The sequence below is a fragment of the Prunus dulcis genome, chromosome 4 (genome assembly GCF_902201215.1).
Source record: "Prunus dulcis chromosome 4, ALMONDv2, whole genome shotgun sequence".
In the NCBI taxonomy this organism is placed as follows: domain Eukaryota; kingdom Viridiplantae; phylum Streptophyta; class Magnoliopsida; order Rosales; family Rosaceae; genus Prunus; species Prunus dulcis.
Genome location: NC_047653.1, coordinates 5,599,875 through 5,619,071, shown reverse-complemented (window position 1 = coordinate 5,619,071; position 19,197 = coordinate 5,599,875). Strand labels below are relative to the sequence as shown.

The 19,197-nt window shown below is 41.9% G+C and overlaps 1 protein-coding gene across 1 annotated transcript in view; it reads right to left on the bottom strand.

Moving 5' to 3' along the window:
- Window positions 1–8,036: 8,036 nt before the first annotated feature.
- The window catches only part of LOC117626362 (alpha-glucosidase-like), a 21,840-nt gene continuing 10,679 nt past the window's right edge, over window positions 8,037–19,197 (bottom strand). Inside the window, exons 2-5 of the mRNA XM_034358026.1 lie at window positions 10,629–11,317; window positions 9,941–10,171; window positions 9,212–9,858; window positions 8,037–9,067 (exon numbers count right to left, since the gene is read on the bottom strand). Coding sequence (XP_034213917.1) covers window positions 8,186–9,067; window positions 9,212–9,858; window positions 9,941–10,171; window positions 10,629–11,317 — 2,449 coding nt within the window. The 3' untranslated portion in view covers window positions 8,037–8,185. The remainder of the gene's footprint in view (window positions 9,068–9,211; window positions 9,859–9,940; window positions 10,172–10,628; window positions 11,318–19,197) is intronic.

The window sequence follows — 19,197 nt, the reverse complement described above, 5'->3', positions numbered from 1 at the left end:
CAGTGGTGGTCCGAGCTAGCTGGACCCTTAGTAGGTCCCTCATGTAGGTCGACCGGACATCTAGTGCCTGATTAACCAAAGATAATAAATTAATAAACTGTTCAATAACAGAATTAATTTAAATACCCTGCCCCCGGCTCCTAGAACTACGTGCACTCGTTTTAAAATTACTCTTATGCCCACAATAGCTTTTTAGATAGTTAGAAGGTCTTAAGAGACCCGAAGCCTCACTAAGCGATAAGCTGCCAGATTGGCCGATCCGGGACCCGTGGGTCCATGGTTTCCGATGACTAATCTGGGCTTCTCTGAAGGTTCCTTACAGAGAAGGAACCATGTTCCGCGAATTTGGTCCGAAACGGACGGTCGGATTGGCCAAAATCGAATTATCGCTTTAAATTCAAACCCTAGCCCCAGGGTTCGCGATTTCGGAGTATCCGGGACTCTGATTCGCAATCGTCGAATCCTACATGATCCTGGAATCATGTAGTACGACATATCCAAAATTCAGCGCGATCCGACGATTAGACGACACTGCACCCAAGGATCGCGCGATATGGGAAATCCGTTCGGGGCTCAAACGGACTCCGAATCGAGATCCGCAAAATCCTACGTGCTCGTGACGACACGAGGATCACAAAACTGCATAGAATTACTTCACCACCCTCGCCCACGAGCCCCAGCACGCGATGGCAGATTCGGTTGTCTAAAGCGATACCGGGTGGCCGAAAAATTTCGGAACCAAGACTCCAAAATCCTATCCTAGGTAAAACACCCCATTTGGAGTCACTTTTGTTCTTGGACATACCCTAAAAAGTGACCAGAAATAGTAGATCAAGGTGGCCGAAGTTTCGGCCAAAATTCAAGTCGAAAATTGATCGCTTTAGAGCTAAAATCGATCGAAACCCATACATCAATCAGCTAGAACACGAAAAATAGCTGAGAAACCATACCTTACTCGATCGATTTGGTGGAGAATTGAAGGAGAAAATCGAGCTCAAAGTTCAAACTGGAAATCCGGCGAAAATGGAGTTTTCCGGCGAGCTCCGGCCACGGAAACTCCGGCAAAGGGTCAAGAAACGTCGGCGGTCGAGTGGTGGTTCGTTTGGTACCAACGGCGGAGATCGGCTCCAAGTGTGGCGGCCATGGCATCAAGGAGAAGGAGGAAAGGTCGGCGGCTGGAGCAAAAAATCGGGAGGAGAGAGAAATGAGGAGGGAGAGAAGGAAAAAGGGTTAAAAATATGACTTTTTGGCCAAATTACCATTTTGCCCTTCGCGGTATTTTGATCGTATCTTTTTCGTTACAACTTTGATTCGGATTCGGGTCTACTCCGTGTCTACGGACTCGTTTCGCCGTGCTCTACGCAACGGCGCAAGTGGAATTCTTAAATTCTTTCTTGATCAAAAAGTCAACTTTTTCTCTATTAAATTATGTGAGGGCAAAATTGTCTTTTTGCTAGAAGATATTATCCTTACTTTTTAGATATTTTATTTCTTTTTAGATATTTTGTTTTGGGTTATTACAGTTTTGGCCATCACGGTGGATTTTCTGGTCGTGGTTCGGATCGTTGCAGCTCATTCTCTCCCTTACGACCTGGTTTTTCTTCTGGTCGTGGTTCCCTTGGCGCTTCCTATGGCACCTCTTGTCTTGCCTCACATAAACAACGTTTTGGCAGTACTTTTTGACCTGATGTTCTTGGCCCACCTCTTTCTGGCTCTACTGCTTCCTCTTTTGGGCCTTCTTCTGGCCGCGAGCCTTTTCAATGTTTCAATTGTCATAGTTTTGCCCACATCACAGCTGTCTATCCCTCCAAGGCGTCTTCTGTACCTCTTTCTCCGTTTCGTCTTCAAGGCATGACTACTCAATATCCTTTGCATGGTGGCCATCAACAGTGGGTTGCTGATACTGATGCGAATACTCATATTACCAACTACTTGAGCCACTTATCCCTTACTAGATTGTATCATGGTTCTGACAATGTTGGATGTGTACTTGGTGGAACAAGATTGCCTATTAAAAATATTGCTCACTCTCGTTTCTCTCACCTTAATTCTTCTTTTCATCTTAATGATGTTCTCCACTGTCCCTTTGCCTCTCTTCCTATCTTATATGTTCATAAATTTTCTATTGACAACCATTGTTTCTTCATTTTTTTTTTCCTAATTGTTATTTTATCCAAGATTTGGCAACGGGGAAGACACTTTTCTCGGGCAAGAATAACAATGGCCTATATCCTTTTTCATTTACACCGAATGAGTCTTTTCAAGTTTTGCCTAATCGTGTTGCTTTATTAGGTGTCTGTGTTGACTGCTCCTTGTGGCATTCTCGCCTTGGTCATCCTGCTTCGTCTACTTTGCAATTGTTGTTATCTCATAATAAACTACCATCTTTTGGCTCTCGGTCTAGTTTTTTTTGTCAATCATGTCTGTTGGGTACATGTGCTAAATTACCTTTTAGTCCTTTTTCTGTCTCTTCTTCTTCGCTGGAACTTATTCATTCTGATGTATGGAGTTCTTCAAATAAATCTATTTCTGGTTTTAATTATTATGTTTTATTTGTTGATGATTTTTCTCATTATTCTTGGATTTTTCCAATGAAATTGAAATTAGAAGTTAGAAGTTTTCTCTCACTTCATTAAATTTAAGGCTTCAGTTGAAAATCTGTATTCCACTACAATTAAGGCATTTCAATCAGATGGGGGTGGGGAATACACTAGTCATCAATTTTATGGACTTTTTGTCTCATCATGGCATTCATCATCGTCTTTCTTGTCCATAACATCCTAAGCAAAATGGTTTAGCCGAACGTAAGCATCGTCACATTGTTGACACCGGGCTCACTCTTTTAGCCCATGCCTCTATGCCTCTTTCCTATTGGGCCGAGGCCATGCACACCGCTGTTTATTTAATTAACCGTCTTCCTTCTAAGTTGCTTCAGGACAAATCACCCTATGAATTATTGTTTCACAAAGAACCTGATTATTCATATTTAAAAACTTTTGGATGCGCATGTTTTCCTTGTTTTCCTTATTCTTTGAACCATCAAGGTTATTGATGCTTGGATCTTGTTTCTAATTGTGGTTTTTTTTTTTAATGCGTCATGTGTTATTTAAAGAATTTTCTTTCCAGTTTAACAAGGCCCATGCTGCTCTTGCTCCAGACCATTCTCCGTCGTCAGACAGGCCTATCATCCTCTCTGGCCCAAGTTTGTCTTCCTACAGCCCACGCTTTCCAGTGTCGCAGCCTCTACCTAGTCCCCTTCTCCAGCAACTGACCCTCCCGCCTCCATGGAAACTTGTGCTTCCAGCCACGTCCCGTCCATCTCTGCCGTCACCTATGCAGCACCTGCTCCTACCCCACTTCCCCCACCATGCCCTCTGATCCCTCATGTCCTTCTCACATGCTGGTTAGTCCCCATGTGCCTTCAGCTTCTCAATTCTCTCAAACCTACAGTGAGAACCCCAACCACAAAATTTTCTTCTCGCCTCCTGTTCCTATTTCATCTCGTACATCTTCTCCTTCTATTTCTGATACATTTCTGGTAAGTGACTCCTGTGGGAGCAAATTTCCCCACCAGAATATTCGCCCAAGATTCCTTCGTCTTCTCCGCCTCTCTTTCTCCCTGCAAAACAGATTGGAGTAAAAGGACCACACCCGGGGGGTGTTGGCCAAAGGCCCTCCGATGCCTAAGTTAGGTAGGGTAATTCAAGAAAAACCGGGTGGCCGGAGCCGTGTGTGGTGGCCGGAGCCTTGTGTGAGAGAGAGAAAGAGAGGGGGTGGCTAGGGTTTTTGAGAAATAACTTCTGTAGAGTTTAGTAGGAATTTAGGCGTACCTCAACCCTTGTGTATGACTATGCTTTTATAGTAGTCTCGGAGGCTAGGGTTTCTGAGGAATAATTCCGTAGATAGAAGGGAATTATTCCTCCCCTTTTTGGGATTGATTTGACTAATTAGGGATTTGATTTATTATGGTAAATCAAATCCCTAATTGTGGTAGGTATCAAATCAAATCCCGATTCAATTAGGTAACTTCTCATTTAATTGGGGATCGTGGTAGTTAACCAAATCAAATCTCAACCTAATTAGGTAACGTTCAATTTAATTGGATAATTCCCAATTAAATTGAGTACCTCCCAATTAGGTTGATCAATTCCCAATTTGGTCAAATAATCCCCAAATGGTAGGAATTATTTGACCTAGGGTTTGATTTAATTAGGTTCCCACAACTCCCATGCTTATTTGATGGTTACTCGTGCTCAAACCGGTATCCGTAAACCCAATCCTAAATATGCTAATCATGCGTTGGTTTTATCTTCTACTGATGGTACTTTTGAGCCTACCTCTTTTTCACATGCTAATAAGCATCATGAATGGCGTCTTGCTATGGTAGATGAGTTTAATGCTCTTCTTCGTGCAGGAACTTAGAATTTGGTCCCTCATACTCCCACTGTGAATGTGCTGCCGAACAAGTGGGTTTTTCGTATCAAGAGGAATTCTTATGGCTCTATTCAGCGTTAAAAGGCTCGCTTAGCGGCCAATGGTTTTCATCAAAAGCCGGGCTTGGACTATGGTGAAACCTTTATTCCAGTTGTTAATCATTCTTACTCAAACTAAATATATTGTGGATCTTCTCAAACATGCTAACATGCACGAACCCAAATCCGTGCCTACCTCGGCTGTCGGTGGCCGTCGTTTTAGCCTCTCTGATGGCGATCCTTTCTCTGATCCCACTGAGTATCGTAGTATTGTTGGTGCTCTTCAGTGCTTAACCCTTACTCACCCGAACATTGCCTTTGCTGTTAATCAAGTGTGTCAGTTTATGCACCAACCCACTACTGTTCATTCGCTCGCTGTTAAACGCGTTCTTCGTTATCTCAATGGCACACTTACTCATGAGTTATGTAAGATCCCACATCAACCAACGGAGAGGGGGTGATATGCCTTATATGTGCACACCCGCATCCATCTAGCACGAGGCCTTTTGGGAGCTCACTGGCTTCGGGGTCGTAGAAACTCCGAAGTTAAGCGAGTTGGGGGCCAGAGCAATCCCAGGATGGGTGACCCACTGGGAAGTTGCTCGTGAGCTCCCAGAAACAAAACCGTGCTAGCAGAGAGGGGGGCCCAAAGCGGACAATATCGTGCTATGGCGGAGCCGATCCCGGGATGTGACAATTTGGTATCAGAGCCACTCTACCGTATGGTGCGAGTGTGCCGACGTGGACGTCGGGCCCTTAAGGGGGATGGATTGTAAGATCCCACATCAACCAATGGAGAGGGGGTGATGTGCCTTATATGTGCACACCCGCATCCATCTAGCACGATGCCTTTTGGGAGCTCACTGGCTTCGGGGTCGTAGGAACTCCAAAGTTAAGCGAGTTGGGGGCTAGAGCAATCCCATGATGGGTGACCTACTGGGAAGTTGCTCGTGAGCTCCCAGAAACAAAACCGTGCGGGCAGAAAGGGGGCCTAAAGCGGACAATATCGTGCTACGGCAGAGCCGATCCCGGGATGTGACAAGTTACTCTATTCACCCAGCACCATTCATCTCAGTGCCTATTATGATGTCGATTATGCTAGGGATCCCGACGATCGTCGCTCCACTGGTGGCTATTACGTTTATTTGGGTACTAACTTAATCTCTTGGAGCTCCAAAAAGCAACATGGTGTCTCCCGCTCTAGTACTGAGTCGGAGTACCGTCAGCTTGCCTACACTGCTGCCACTCTGTCTTGGTTACATGCTTTCTTTCTTGATCTTTATCTTCCAGTTCCATGCCCTAAGCTTTGGTGTGACAATATTAGTGCTCTATTTCTTGCCTCTGATCCGGTGTTTCACTCTCGCACTCGCCATGTTGAGGTTGATTATCATTTTGTTCGTGAAAAGGTGGTGCAGAATGAGTTGCTTATTGCTTATTGCTCTACCATTGATCAGATTGCTGATATCTTCACTAAGGGTCTATCTCCTGCTCGGTTTTCTTTCCTTCAGTCCAAGTTGCCTATACTCCCCCGCCCCATCAACTTGCGGTGTTGTAATGAGACGTGATTCAGTTTCCTGTTTTATTTGTATTTATTTCATTGATTTCCTATATATATTCCTTGTCTCCCAAGGACTTGATTCTTGCCTAGAATAAGAAATCCTTTGTGTAGACACCAAGCAAAGCATTATATATAATTATCACACGATTGTTCAATGAAAATCATCGAGAATATTCAAAACCTTTCAACACATAGGTATAATAACATTATTATTATTATTATTTTTTGTTTTTTGCGAAAGAGGAAATCATTGATAACAATTAAGAGGATACAACAATATCATCTTGTACAATTGGCTCCAGCCAGAGGGGAACCTCTTCAATCTAAGTTATTATTGTATTACAATTAAGAGCATGCCTTGCTAGAAAATGAGCAACTTGATTGCACTCCCTTGGACTGAAAGAAATAGTAACATCATCAAACTGTTGCAGAATCCTTTTAATATCATCAATGAGATGCCCATATGATGCCCACGACTCTTCCTCATTCTTCTTTACATCGTTAACCACTCCTTGTGAATCAAACTCAATTAGAATATAAGAAAAGCCAGCATCCTGAGCAAATTTCATCCCGAAATGAAGTGCCATGATCTCTGCATCTTTAGGTGAGGTGGAAGTGACAAGAGGAAGGGCCATAGCCGCCATTACTTCCCCTTTGTCATTTCTAACAACAGCACCAATTCCACCCACACCTGTTTTGGGAATATAAGCAGCATCAACATTCAGTTTATATTTATCAATAGGAGGAGGAGACCATTTGGTTGGTTTCTCAAAATCTATTTTAGGTTCACCTTTCACAAGATCTCCATATTCATCAGCCAAGTAAAGAGCTCTTTCGTAAATCGCCTCATGTGCACAAGAATGACCTTCAACAACTACTTTATTTCTGTTTTGCCATAAGCTTCAGCATATATATATATATATATATATATATATATATATAAACAGGCACATTTCAAACTTCGAAAGATAAATTATGGTAACTTCAAATAAATCCCCATAGTTGGAAAAGTGTACACCTGTAAAAACCTCCATGAATTGCTCTTTTTTCCGAACTTTTTGGGCACTAGGACAACTCCCCAATGCATGAATTACACTCTCAGAATTCACATTACAAATGGGGCAGGAGTCATCAGAGATTATTTTCCTTTTAAGCATATTAGATTTACAAGGAAGATAAATTTTAATAGCTCTCCAATAAAATATAAGAGTTTTTGTGGTACCTCTTGGGATCAAACTTTTCTCCAGAAAGCATTTTGTATTCTTGGTTCCGAAGAGGATCCAACAGCCCCACTGCATTCCTTTTTTCTTTGACATCTCCAGCCTATATCCAACTTTCACAGAATAAATTCCATTAGTCATATAATGCCAAATCCATCTATCTTTGTGATAATTAACATTCAAAGGGATAGAGGTAATGGCATTAACATCTTCTGCATGAAAACACAAATTTAGTAAATCAACATTCCAATTTCCAACAGGAAAAATAAAAGCACTTACTTTAGATTCTTGATCCAACACTTGAGGGGAAATAGGGCGGAAAGAATTAGGTCTAGGAATCCAAGCATCTCCATAGACTAGAGTATCTTGTCCATCTCCAGTCCTCTTCCTTAACCCACTCAAGAGCAATTCATGACCCCAAATCAAAGACCTCCAAACATATGAAGAAGCTCTTCCTTTACCAGCTGCCAAGAAATTACAGTTCGGAAAATATCGAGCTTTTAACACCTTGTGAATCATGGACTGTTCATTGGTAAGAAGTCTCCAACATTGCTTTGCCACAAGCGCTTTGTGAAATAACTCCAGATCTCTAAACCCCATTCCACCTTCATCCTTTGCTAAACATAGATGCTCCCACTTTGGCCTGATAAAATGATGAAGGCCAGTAAAAATGTACTGGTTTTTGGGTTTTGGAGTTGACATCAATATGAGTGATTTGCTGTATTGGTTTTTGGTTCATTGTTTGGGTTGGGGTAACTGGTTGAAGTGCAACCTAACAAGTGTATGTCATTTCATTTTTTACTGTGTTTTATTATAAAAATAAAAATGTTCCAACATTACAGCTGATGCATAAAACATGTCTTCCAGGGGAGCCATAAATCTGAATGGCATGTAACTTATTGTTCTCTCTAGAAGAGTGTTAATTTTCACTAGTATCAATACTTCAGCTCCAAGTTAAAATCTGCTCCTATAAGAATGGATAATTTGGAAATCTCTACTGTGACGAATCGCTTATTGCTGTCAAAGCTGGCCCTGATATCTGAGTGTCCCCGCTTCAAGTTTGCTCCCTTAGTAATGTTCAATGCATACCCTTCCAATCCATCAACCTTTTCCAACCCAATGATGGTAACTTTATCAATGATCCATTTTTGGCTTAAAGCAAATCCTCCATTGACAACCGTTGATCTTACAGATACACTTCCATTTCCTTTTCCACCGTAAAATCTCACTAAACTCCACTTGCCTCCCTCTCCTCCCATTTCCACTTCCTCTCCATCGTCCAAGAAAACTTCTCCGGTGCTCTGTCCACTGCTGCTAACAACCAAAAGTTCGAACGCAGTCTTTCGGGCTGCTTCTGTTGTCAAGGCCTTTCCTTGTAAGGCCAAAATGTTTCCTTCGCAGACATGTACGTTGATATGATCAGGTGGTGCTTCCAGTGTAACGTGCTCTCCCGATTTTATGCTTACTGAGTTTGAGTAGTTGAAGAGATCAAACCAGTTTCCTGCAGGAAAATATGCATCAACTGAACTTACTCCTGGCTTCAACACAGGTGACACCATTACACCTCTGCCAATCAGAAACTGAGTGTTGATCTCATAAGTTCTGATATCTTGAGGAAATGAGAAGAAAAGGGGTCTTGCAATGGGGGTGCCCTTTTTATGTGCCTCATACATTGATGTGTAAAACAAAGGGAGCAACCGATAGCGCAGGCCAAGCACCTTCCTTGCAGTTGCAGCCACCGAGTCCCAAAGATAGAGCTCTTGACGGATTGTAAACTTCTCAGAGTGATCTCTTGCAAAAGGGTAAAAGGCCCCTAGCTACATAGAGACATAGCATAGTTAAGTTAGTTGCACATGTTCTGATGATTATAATTGACAGCATAGCAAAGTTCTAGGTAAAACAAGATGTATAATGTGGTCTAGTTTTTGTGGAAGTGTTCAATTTGAAGGCTCATAAGTTACCTGAATCCACCGCCTGCAGAGTTCTTCATTTGTATCTCCTATGAATCCACATATATCAGCCCCAACCATCGGAACTCCAAAGAGGCCAAAATTCAGAATTGCTGGAATTGTGTATGCCAGATCACTCCAATCTGCAGAATTGTCTCCAGTCCAGTGTGCTGTGTACGTACCAGAGCTTACAAAAGTGGATCTAGAAAGTATAAATGGTCTTTTACCAGTCACATTGACTAAGGCCTTGTTTGTTGCTTTGGATTCCAAGAGTCCATATAAGTTATGAGCATCATATTCTGGGATGTTACCGAAGTGTAGCGCTGATGCCGGAACAGTTTTGTTATTGATGGGACGCAGGACCCCGGCATTGTTAATCTTGTAAGGAGGGTCATCAAGTGTAGAAGATGGAGTGGGAGGGGACGTGATGAAATTGGATAGCTCATTCATATCAAGCCAAAGACCATCGAAAGGCAGAGCATCTTGAAATATTTTTATCTCATTAGCCCAAAATTTTTCACTTTGTGGATGTGCAAAGTCAGGGAAATAGACAGGGCCAGGCCAAACACTTCCCAGGTAAGGAATTCCGTCACGTTTTATAAATATATCTGCTTTCAGCCCTCTGTTGTAGGTTCCATAGCTCTTATTCACACTGATACCTGTGAGAGTCATAATACCATCATTTTCTGCCTCATCAGACAAACTGCATGTAACATCAATTTTGCTGCAGAGAGAACATACCAGGGTCCAAGATGAGCACATATTTCTGATCATTTTGGTGAAGGGTGTTGACAAATTTCTTCATCTTATCCAATGGGAAGTTGATGGGATCAAGAGTAAAATCCTTGTATGCATCCATGTAATCAATGTCTGTCCACATAACTTCAAGAGGGATAGCGGCTTTTTCATAGCCAGCAACCACACCCTCAAGATCGGAAACATTCTCGTAACCCCATCGACACTGGTGGAATCCTTCAACAGAGAATAAGTGAACAAAGTCAATGATTCCAAAATAAGATGAAAATTGCAAGCATACTATGCTAGTAGGAAGGACATTTTTGGACCATGCTAATATCAAACAAGGACTATATATGCACATTTCAATCGAAGAACAAAACTCTTTGTACCATTTCAACTGGTCATGTGACATAGCGCCTGTCTACTAATAAGTGCTATTTCAACTGGTCATGTGACATAGCGCCTGTCTACTAATAAGTGTCTACTAATAAGTGCTATTTCAACTGGTCATGTGACATAGCGCCTGTCTACTAGTAAGTGCCGATACAAAAACATGATTAGTTGAGATCGTACAAATGACATATACTCTCAGTCATAATAATTGATGTAACATGTGAAATGCGATTCGAGAAATGTGATAATATATAGTACCTACCTAAGAAAAATGGAATTTGAGTGCAAACAAACTTACCAAAAGACCAATAGGGCATAGGGGTAGGGCGACCAATGAGCTCTGTATACTGCTCCACCACCAACTCCGGTGTTGGCCCAGAAAAGAAATACAAATCCACAATTCCACCAATGGCCTTATAAGTAATTCTATCACCGCCGTATGATATGTCCATGCCATTGCTATTCAGCAGCAACACTCCATGAGATGTTCCGGCGCCGTTGGCCTTGCCATCTGGAGAAGCTGACCTGACGTCCAGGTAGAAGGGGTGGGACCCGTAGAGGTTGATGTCAGCATTGGCGCTGGCAGTGTCAGCGTTCCAGAGTGTCAAGGTCTGGTTGGGGGTGAGCTTGAAGGAGGACTTGGTGTGCTCGCCGAGGCCGAAAAGGGAGGACCTGGCTTCGGGGAGAGAGGAGGAGAGCTGGATGTATTGGTCCTTGAAGACCAAGAAGGTGTCGGGGTTTGATGGGTTTGGGGAGGCGTCGAAAATGACGTCGTTGGAGGATTGGCGGGTGACCGTGAAGCCGAATGGGGTGGTGTTGTGGAGAGTGAAGACAAGGTCGTTGGAGATCACGAGGTGTTGGTTGTGGGTTTGACTTTGTTGTGGATGCTGTGAAGTTGTTTGGCGGGGAATTATTTGTTGTGGGATTTCCCATCTTTGGTGCTTTGAGTCTGTTATTCGAATTCTTAGCCGATCTTTGGTTTCACAGCTGCATGCATGATTAGCAGCACAAGGGGGCCAATTAGATTTCTAGCATAAATTTGTGAAAAACTTGTCTCCGTTTGATGTCATGAGATGTTTAATTATGTAGTAAGACTGTGAATCTGAATCAGTTATGGTCTAGTAACGCATGTTATTGTTATGTATAGTTCCAAAAGAAAGAATGCTTTTTTCCTTTTTAATTTCAAAGGTCGGGTTGTTTTTTAATTACAATTGTACAACAACATATATAAGGAGATTGACTCCTTGATTTATGCCACACTTGGCGTCACAATTGGAGGGGAGACAAAGGAGACAAACTAAAGTGGAGGGAGACAAACTAAAGTAACTAAAGTGCAGAGGCAAAGTGGATCCAATAAGGAATCCAATAAAGAACAAGTCAACACTCCCCCTCAAGTTGGTGCATGGATGTTGCACATGCCCAACTTGTCTAGAAACCTGGAGAACTTGTCACTCGAAACCGCCTTAGTGAGAATATCTGCTACTTGATCGTCCGTTCCTATGGGAGGAACCTCAATTACTTTGCTATCTAGCTTCTCCTTAATAAAGAACCTGTCAACCTCTACATGCTTGGTCCTATCATGTTGCACCGGATTATGAGCAATATCACGAGCAGCTTTATTATCACAAAATAACTTCATCGGCTGACCACATTTGACCCCCACATCTTGTAATAGAAACTTAAGCCACAAGAGTTCACAAATACCGAGTGCCATGCCTCTAAATTCGGCTTCTGCGCTTGACCTTGATACAACATTCTGCTTCTTACTTCTCCATGTTACTAGATTTCCCCCAACAAAGGTAAAATACCCGGATGTCGAGCGCCTATCATCCGTTGATCCGGCCCAGTCAGCATCCGTATAGCACTCAATTCTGAAATGCCCATTTCTTCAAAATAAAATTCCTTTACCAGGGCTTCCTTTCAAGTAACTCAATATTCTCATAACTGCACTCATGTGTTGTTCTCCCGGATTGTGCATATATTGACTAATTACACTTAAGGCATGAGCAAGATCCGGCCTAGTGTGAGCCAAGTACATCAATCTTCCCACTAACCTTTGATATCTCCCTTTATCAATCGATCCTTGGTTCTGATCAATACCCAACTTCATTCCTTCGGCCAACGGAGTAGATACTGGCTTGCACGCTGTCATGCCAGTTTCTTTCAACAAGTCAAGAACATACTTCCTTTGTGATAGAAATATCCCAGACTTGCACCTCGACACCTCAATCCCAAGAAAATATTTCAAAGAACCAAGATCTTTCATTTCAAATTCTGTGGACAAATAATTTTTTAAGGCTGCTTGCTCAACAGGATCATTACCAGTAACCACCATATCATCCACATATACGATGAGAGCTGTAACCTTTTCATTCTTGCGTTTCAGGAATAACGTGTGATCCCAATTACTTTGCATATACCCGAATGCTCTCATGGATTTGGTAAATCTACCAAACCAGGCTCTTGGAGACTGCTTCAATCCATACAATGATTTCTTGAGCCTACATACCTTTTGTTTCCGTATGTCCGGATCACTCAGCCCTGGTGGAAGGTCCATGTAAATCTCCTCAGTTAGATCTCCATGGAGGAATGCATTTTTCACATCGAACTGTTGCAAAGGCCAATCTAGATTTGCTGCTAAGGAAAGTAGAACACGAACTGTATTAATCTTTGCCACTGGTGCGAAGGTATCAGTGTAGTCGATGCCATATTTCTGTGTATACCCCTTTGCCACCAATCTTGCCTTAAAGCGATCTACCGTTCCATCTGCTTTGTATTTGACCGTATAAACCCATTTGCATCCCACGGACTTCTTTCCGGCTGGCAAGTCTGTTATTTCCCAGGTAGCATTCTTCTTCAACGATCTTAATTCTTCGTTCATTGCATCTTTCCAGCGGGAATCTGCTAAGGCCTCCTGCACACTGTTAGGAATAGATACAGTAGATAATTGATATACAAATGACTTATTTGATTCTGACAGGTGACAGGTAGACACATAATTGTTTAGTGGGTATCTCACTCTTGAATCGGAATTTGGCTCACTCAAGGGATACTTGTGTTTACACTTAGGATCTGCCTCGTAAGTGGGTTTGGGAATACCTCGATTAATACGCTCTGGAAGGCGACGGAGTGGAGTTGCATCCGGTGTAGAAGACGATTGGTTATGAGAATTAAGATAAGATGAGTTTATACTTGGATCTGATATAACATCGGAAGGAAAATCACGTGGCAATTGCTGTAGTTGCTGTTCGGTTCCATTGCAAATAGTGGGCTGCAGCTCATCATCAAGCCCAAACCCCGTGGGACCTATGGGATGTTCTTCCTCCTCCTGCAATGTTTGCTGCTCCTCAGGGACCTGCTCAGTAGACTGATGACCAAAGCACACGGGTTGCTGCCCGTCGCCAGATGTCGTGAGTTGATCACCATGACACGTGGACTGCTGCCCTTCCCTAGGTGCTGTGTACTCCAGACGTGATGACTGCAATGGTTGCTCTTCATGCAGCTCATTTCTAGCCACATGAGAGTAATCAAAGGTCAAAACTTCAGTATTATCTCGGGTCAGAACTTCACTACTTCTGTACTCCCCCTGAAGTGAGGATGTGGGGGATCCAAAAAACATTTCATTCTCATGGAAAATCACATCCTGAGTAATAAACATCTTTTTACTCGAAGGATGATAACAACGATATCCTTTCTGGGTAGTAGCATAACCCAAAAAAACACAACGAATGGCTCGAGGCTCAAGTTTATTATGCCGTTGATGGGGATGGAGGTGAACAAAAGCAACACACCCCAAGGTCCGTGGGGGAAGATTGGGAGTCGGTGGACTGCTAGTCTGAGATGTGAGCGCCTGAAATGGTGTATGGAAGTTGATAGTACGAGAAGGAAGACGATTAATAAGATAAGCTGCGGACGTTAGCGCCTCTCCCCAATAATGTAGAGGCAGATGTGCCTCAATGAGCGAAGCACGAACCATTTCTAACAGGTGTCTATTTTTGCGTTCAGCAACCCCATTCTGTTGAGGAGTATATGGGCACGTGGTCTGATGAACAATACCATGCAGTTCTAGGAAGGAACGAAGTTCCATATTAACATATTCACCACCATTGTCACTTCTAAGAACCTGGATATTCCGATTGTATTGCACAGCAACCATTTTATGGAACCTTTGAAAGGCCGAACTAACTTCGCTTTTCGATTTTAACAAAATAACCCAAGTCATTCTGGTGCAATCGTCAATAAAAGTAACAAACCAGTGAGCACCACCGAGAGTAGGTATTTTTGACGGTCCCCATACATCAGAATGCACGATCATAAAAGGAATGATACTTTTATTGGAACTGGGATGAAATGAGGTTCGATGGCTCTTAGCCATTTCACAAACATCACACTTGAATTGAGAAACATCAGTCTTGACAAACAAACTAGGAAATAACTTATGTAGATAGCTAAAGGAAGCATGCCCAAGGCGCCTGTGCCACATCCAGATGTCCGACACTTTATTAGTATCCCCATGAGAATCATCAACAGAAAGAGCTTGAGTCAGCAAGCTAGAACTACTGGTGGTCAATTCCAAGTAATAAAGTTTTCCTCTTCTAATACCATAACCAATCGTCTTCCGCGTCCGGATGTCCTTAAAAACACAAAAATAGGGCCAAAAAATAACCAAACATTGTAAGGCAAGGGTTATTTGAGCAACAGACAACAAATTATAATTTAAAGAGGGAACCACAAGAACAGTGTCAAGTTTCATGGTTTTAGAAAGGGAAACAGTGCCTTCCCCAATAACAGGGACGACATTACCGTTAGCAACATTGACCTCGGTTTGTGTTGATGTTTTTAGTGATGGAACCTGTCTAGAATCGCAAGTCATATGTTCAGTAGCTCCGGAATCAATTATCCATGTATTATTCATAACAGAAGTAGAGGTACTTAGTGCCTTACCATCACTACCTGCCGCAGCAATCATGGCAGATGCCTTGTCTGCGATTTGGTCCGAATCATTCTTGGTTTCTGCAACAGAGGCTCGAGACTTGTTGCACCGAGGATCACGGGTCCTATCCCAATTCTCGGGATATCCAATCAGCTCAAAACAGCGACTCTTGGAGTGTCCTGGCATGCCACAGTGTGGGCACTTACCTTGAGGACGATCTCGGCTTGGCTGGCTAGTCCGAGTTTGTCCTGGCCGGTTTTGTGACCCTTCTCGGTTAGGCCCATAAGGTGATCCACGGGCCTTTGCTGCCATGGCAGCGGGTTCACTCTTGTCAACCTCCGTCTTCATTGCTTCCTTCCGATCGGCTTCACGACGAACATATGCATAAGAAGCCTGAAGGCCAAGTGGGGGATCCTTCCGTAGCACTTCTCCACGCACCTGATCAAACCCATCATCGAGACCACCAAGAAACACATAGACTCGTTGTCTCTCAGTGGATTTTTGAAACACCTTGATGTCATTTTCACACTCCATGGATACTTTATTAAAGTGATCCAATTCTTGGAAAATCTCAGTTAGCTCCCCAAAATAGGTAGCCAAAGGTCGGCCATTCTGACGAAGACGTGATGCCTTCTGATTCAACGAATAAATTCTAGCCTCGTCATTCTCATCGAAGTATGCTGTCTTAAGGGAGTCCCAAATCTCCTTTGATGTAGACAGCCTAATGTACCGTTTCATAATCTCAGGCTTCATTGAAGACAAAAGCCAACTCTTAATTTTTTGATCTTCAGAGAACCAATCATCATATTTAGGATCATCTTCATTAGGTGCCTTGATAGACCCACGAAGATATCCCATCTTTTTCCTTCCAGCAATATGGATTTGAATGAGAGGAGCCCATAAATCATAGTTCTTTTCATCCAAAACCATACCAATATTAAAGCTTGAATTCTCTGACTGCACCATAATTGGAGCGGCCGCTGGAACAATCTGAGAACCAGCTCCCTTTTCTTCAGCCATCTCTCTTGCTGTCGGTATAGCCTAAAACCTGCAGCGTTGATGGGATTCTGGAACAATACGGACAGACTAACAAAACAGGGGGCAGCAACAACTTCACAATTGCTCGCTGCAATTGATCAAGAACACGGCAGAAGAGAAAAGAAAAAAAAACAATCAGAGAATGCTAGCTCTGATACCAAAAAGAAAGAATGCTTTTCCCTTTTTAATTTCAAAGGTCGGGTTGTTTTTTTAATTACAATTGTACAACAACATATATAAGGAGATTGACTCCTTGATTTATGCCACACTTGGCGTCACAATTGGAGGGGAGACAAAGGAGACAAACTAAAGTGGAGGGAGACAAACTAAAGTAACTAAAGTGCAGAGGCAAAGTGGATCCAATAAGGAATCCAATAAAGAACAAGTCAACACTGCCTCAGAGACCACCATATCAGAATGGTCCCTATAATGTGCTAGCTCATTCATCACAGGCCTACCTGCCTCATCTTTCTTCATGGGCTGCCTTATAGGTGGCCTTATCCTAGGCACACTTGCTGATTCATCGCTCGGCCGCAAGAACCTGCTCTTGATCTCATGCCTGATCATGTCTGTTGCTGCACTCATAACCAGCTTCTCCAACAACATTTGGACCTACTCTGCCCTGAGATTTATATCCGGGTTTGGCTGCGCATCGATTGGGACATGTGCCCTTGTTTTGCTAACAGAAAAGGTAGGTGAACAATGGAGAGGAAGAGTAGGAATCCTGGGATTCTTTTTCTTTACCTGTGGTTTTTTGTCCTTGCCACTTATAGCATACATAAATAGATTTTCTATTTGGAGAGTTCTGTATCTTTGGACATCAATTCCAGGCATCTTTTACTGCTCATTGCTTCATTTTTTTTGTCACCGAGTCCCCAAGATGGCTCTTCATGCGCAGCTTCGAGGACGAAGCAATGTCAGTACTCAGTACTAAAACAAATTGGATCAGCAGTGGAAGACGAGCTTGACCGTGTACTTGCTAAGCTTGCCCATGAGCAAGAAAACAAAAATCACCCCAAAACTACAACTATATTCTCATCTATGAAGACACTTTTTGAGAAAACATGGGCATTTAAAAGAATATTGGCTGTTATAACACTTGGAACTGGCATTGGATTGGTCTACTATGGCATGCCATTTGGGGTTGGAAACTTAGGATTTAACATCTACCGTAGTGTAATGTTCAATGCCCTATCTGAAATACCTTCATATTTTGTCACATATATGCCATAATTGGTATCATATGATCATATGCTAGTTTTGGTACTTGCTTGGTTTATGGTTTGAGAGGTTGACTTGTTGGAGAAAGATACATTGGCTATTTACAAACTGAAAATTTTCCAGTTTGTCAAAACAATTGAAAAGGGAAACACCCTGATGGGTATGAGATTTTGGGCCTAATGCTTATGGATAGAGTGGGGTTAACCCAGCTGACTTTAGATTGGATTCTTAGTTTAGGGTTTTCTTATTCCAAAACCAGAGCTTTGCTTAGGTCAAGACAACACTGTCACACAGATAATAATATAACAGACATAGGTAAAACTTCTCTAGTGACCCGAATCAGTCATCAATTACCACATAATAACGTGATATAAATTCAACAACATTTTATACTCCAACAAACAAAAAACAACTTTTATCAAAGCTCAACAACATTTTATAAATTGTTATTTGTTTTGGCATTCCCTATAATTAAAGATGTGTCTCATGCAGCCCCTATCTCCATTTTGTTTTTTGGGTAATTAAAGATACTCTTCTCTGCCTAATTTATTTCGATACCGACATACCCTATTCAATCAAATCTTTGAATCTTCTTTAAAAAAATTGTTGGCCATGTCATCCAATGATGCATGCTGCTATCATTTTGGCTTTTGGTTGATTTCTTTTCCCTCATAACGCATATTGATCTTTTGTGTCCCATCTCTCCACAAAATGATTGAACAAAGCAAAGTCATGAGCCAATCAAATTGTGACGTTGAGCAAATGCGACTGACATGCAGATGAATTATCTGCTTTGGCACTCAAAATAATTAATCCGTGTATAGGTTGCAAAATAACTCACCTAATTCTTCCATTTGTTGCTGTCTCAGTACAAGTCATAGTTGTCGTGCTATATATATTATGTTCTTCCTTTTTTTTTTTTTTTTTCAAACCGTTAATCAAACTGACTATACGGTAATGATTTTGTCAAACCGTAACCAAATAAGATTGAATTTAGATAAATTCTGTTTGCATATCGTTATTTTCAGTTGATCTCTTTTTATTCTACAATAAATTTCTAATTCTTCTGTTATTCTCATGCCACAGTTAATAGTCCAAATCACCTATTTTGGTTATCGGGCTTTTATTTATTATTTATTTGAGAAATTTTTGGATTACATTTATAATTCAGCAAAAAAAGTCACTAGCCACAAATGATCAATACAAACTAACCACAAAGGGCCATTACAATAACGGAGCAATCTAACATCAAAATTAAGACAATCTGGTGTACTTCCACTAACAATCACGCATGATCGAAGAAACTCTGACATAGGCTTCCTAACTAAGATTGCAAACTCAGAATAATCTAAAAAAGATCGAGCTTGAAAAAAACCAAGTAATTACTATACAAATAAAACTCTCACAAAAGAGAAATAAAAAGCTCTCACAAAGGAGAGATGAAAAGCTCTTACAAAAGGAGAGATGAAAACTACACAGAGAACTCAAATTGTCTTTGTGACTTATTCCAAACATAAAGAAACAGCAAAAAGGATGGTGGTGGAGATTCGATGAAGAAACGCAGGTGGAGATCTAATGCCGAGAAGCAATTGCTTGTGATGGTTTGAGGAAAATCATAACAAAACGAATATGGAAAACCTCAAAGTGAGGGAAGAAGAGGAGGTAGAGAAGAGGG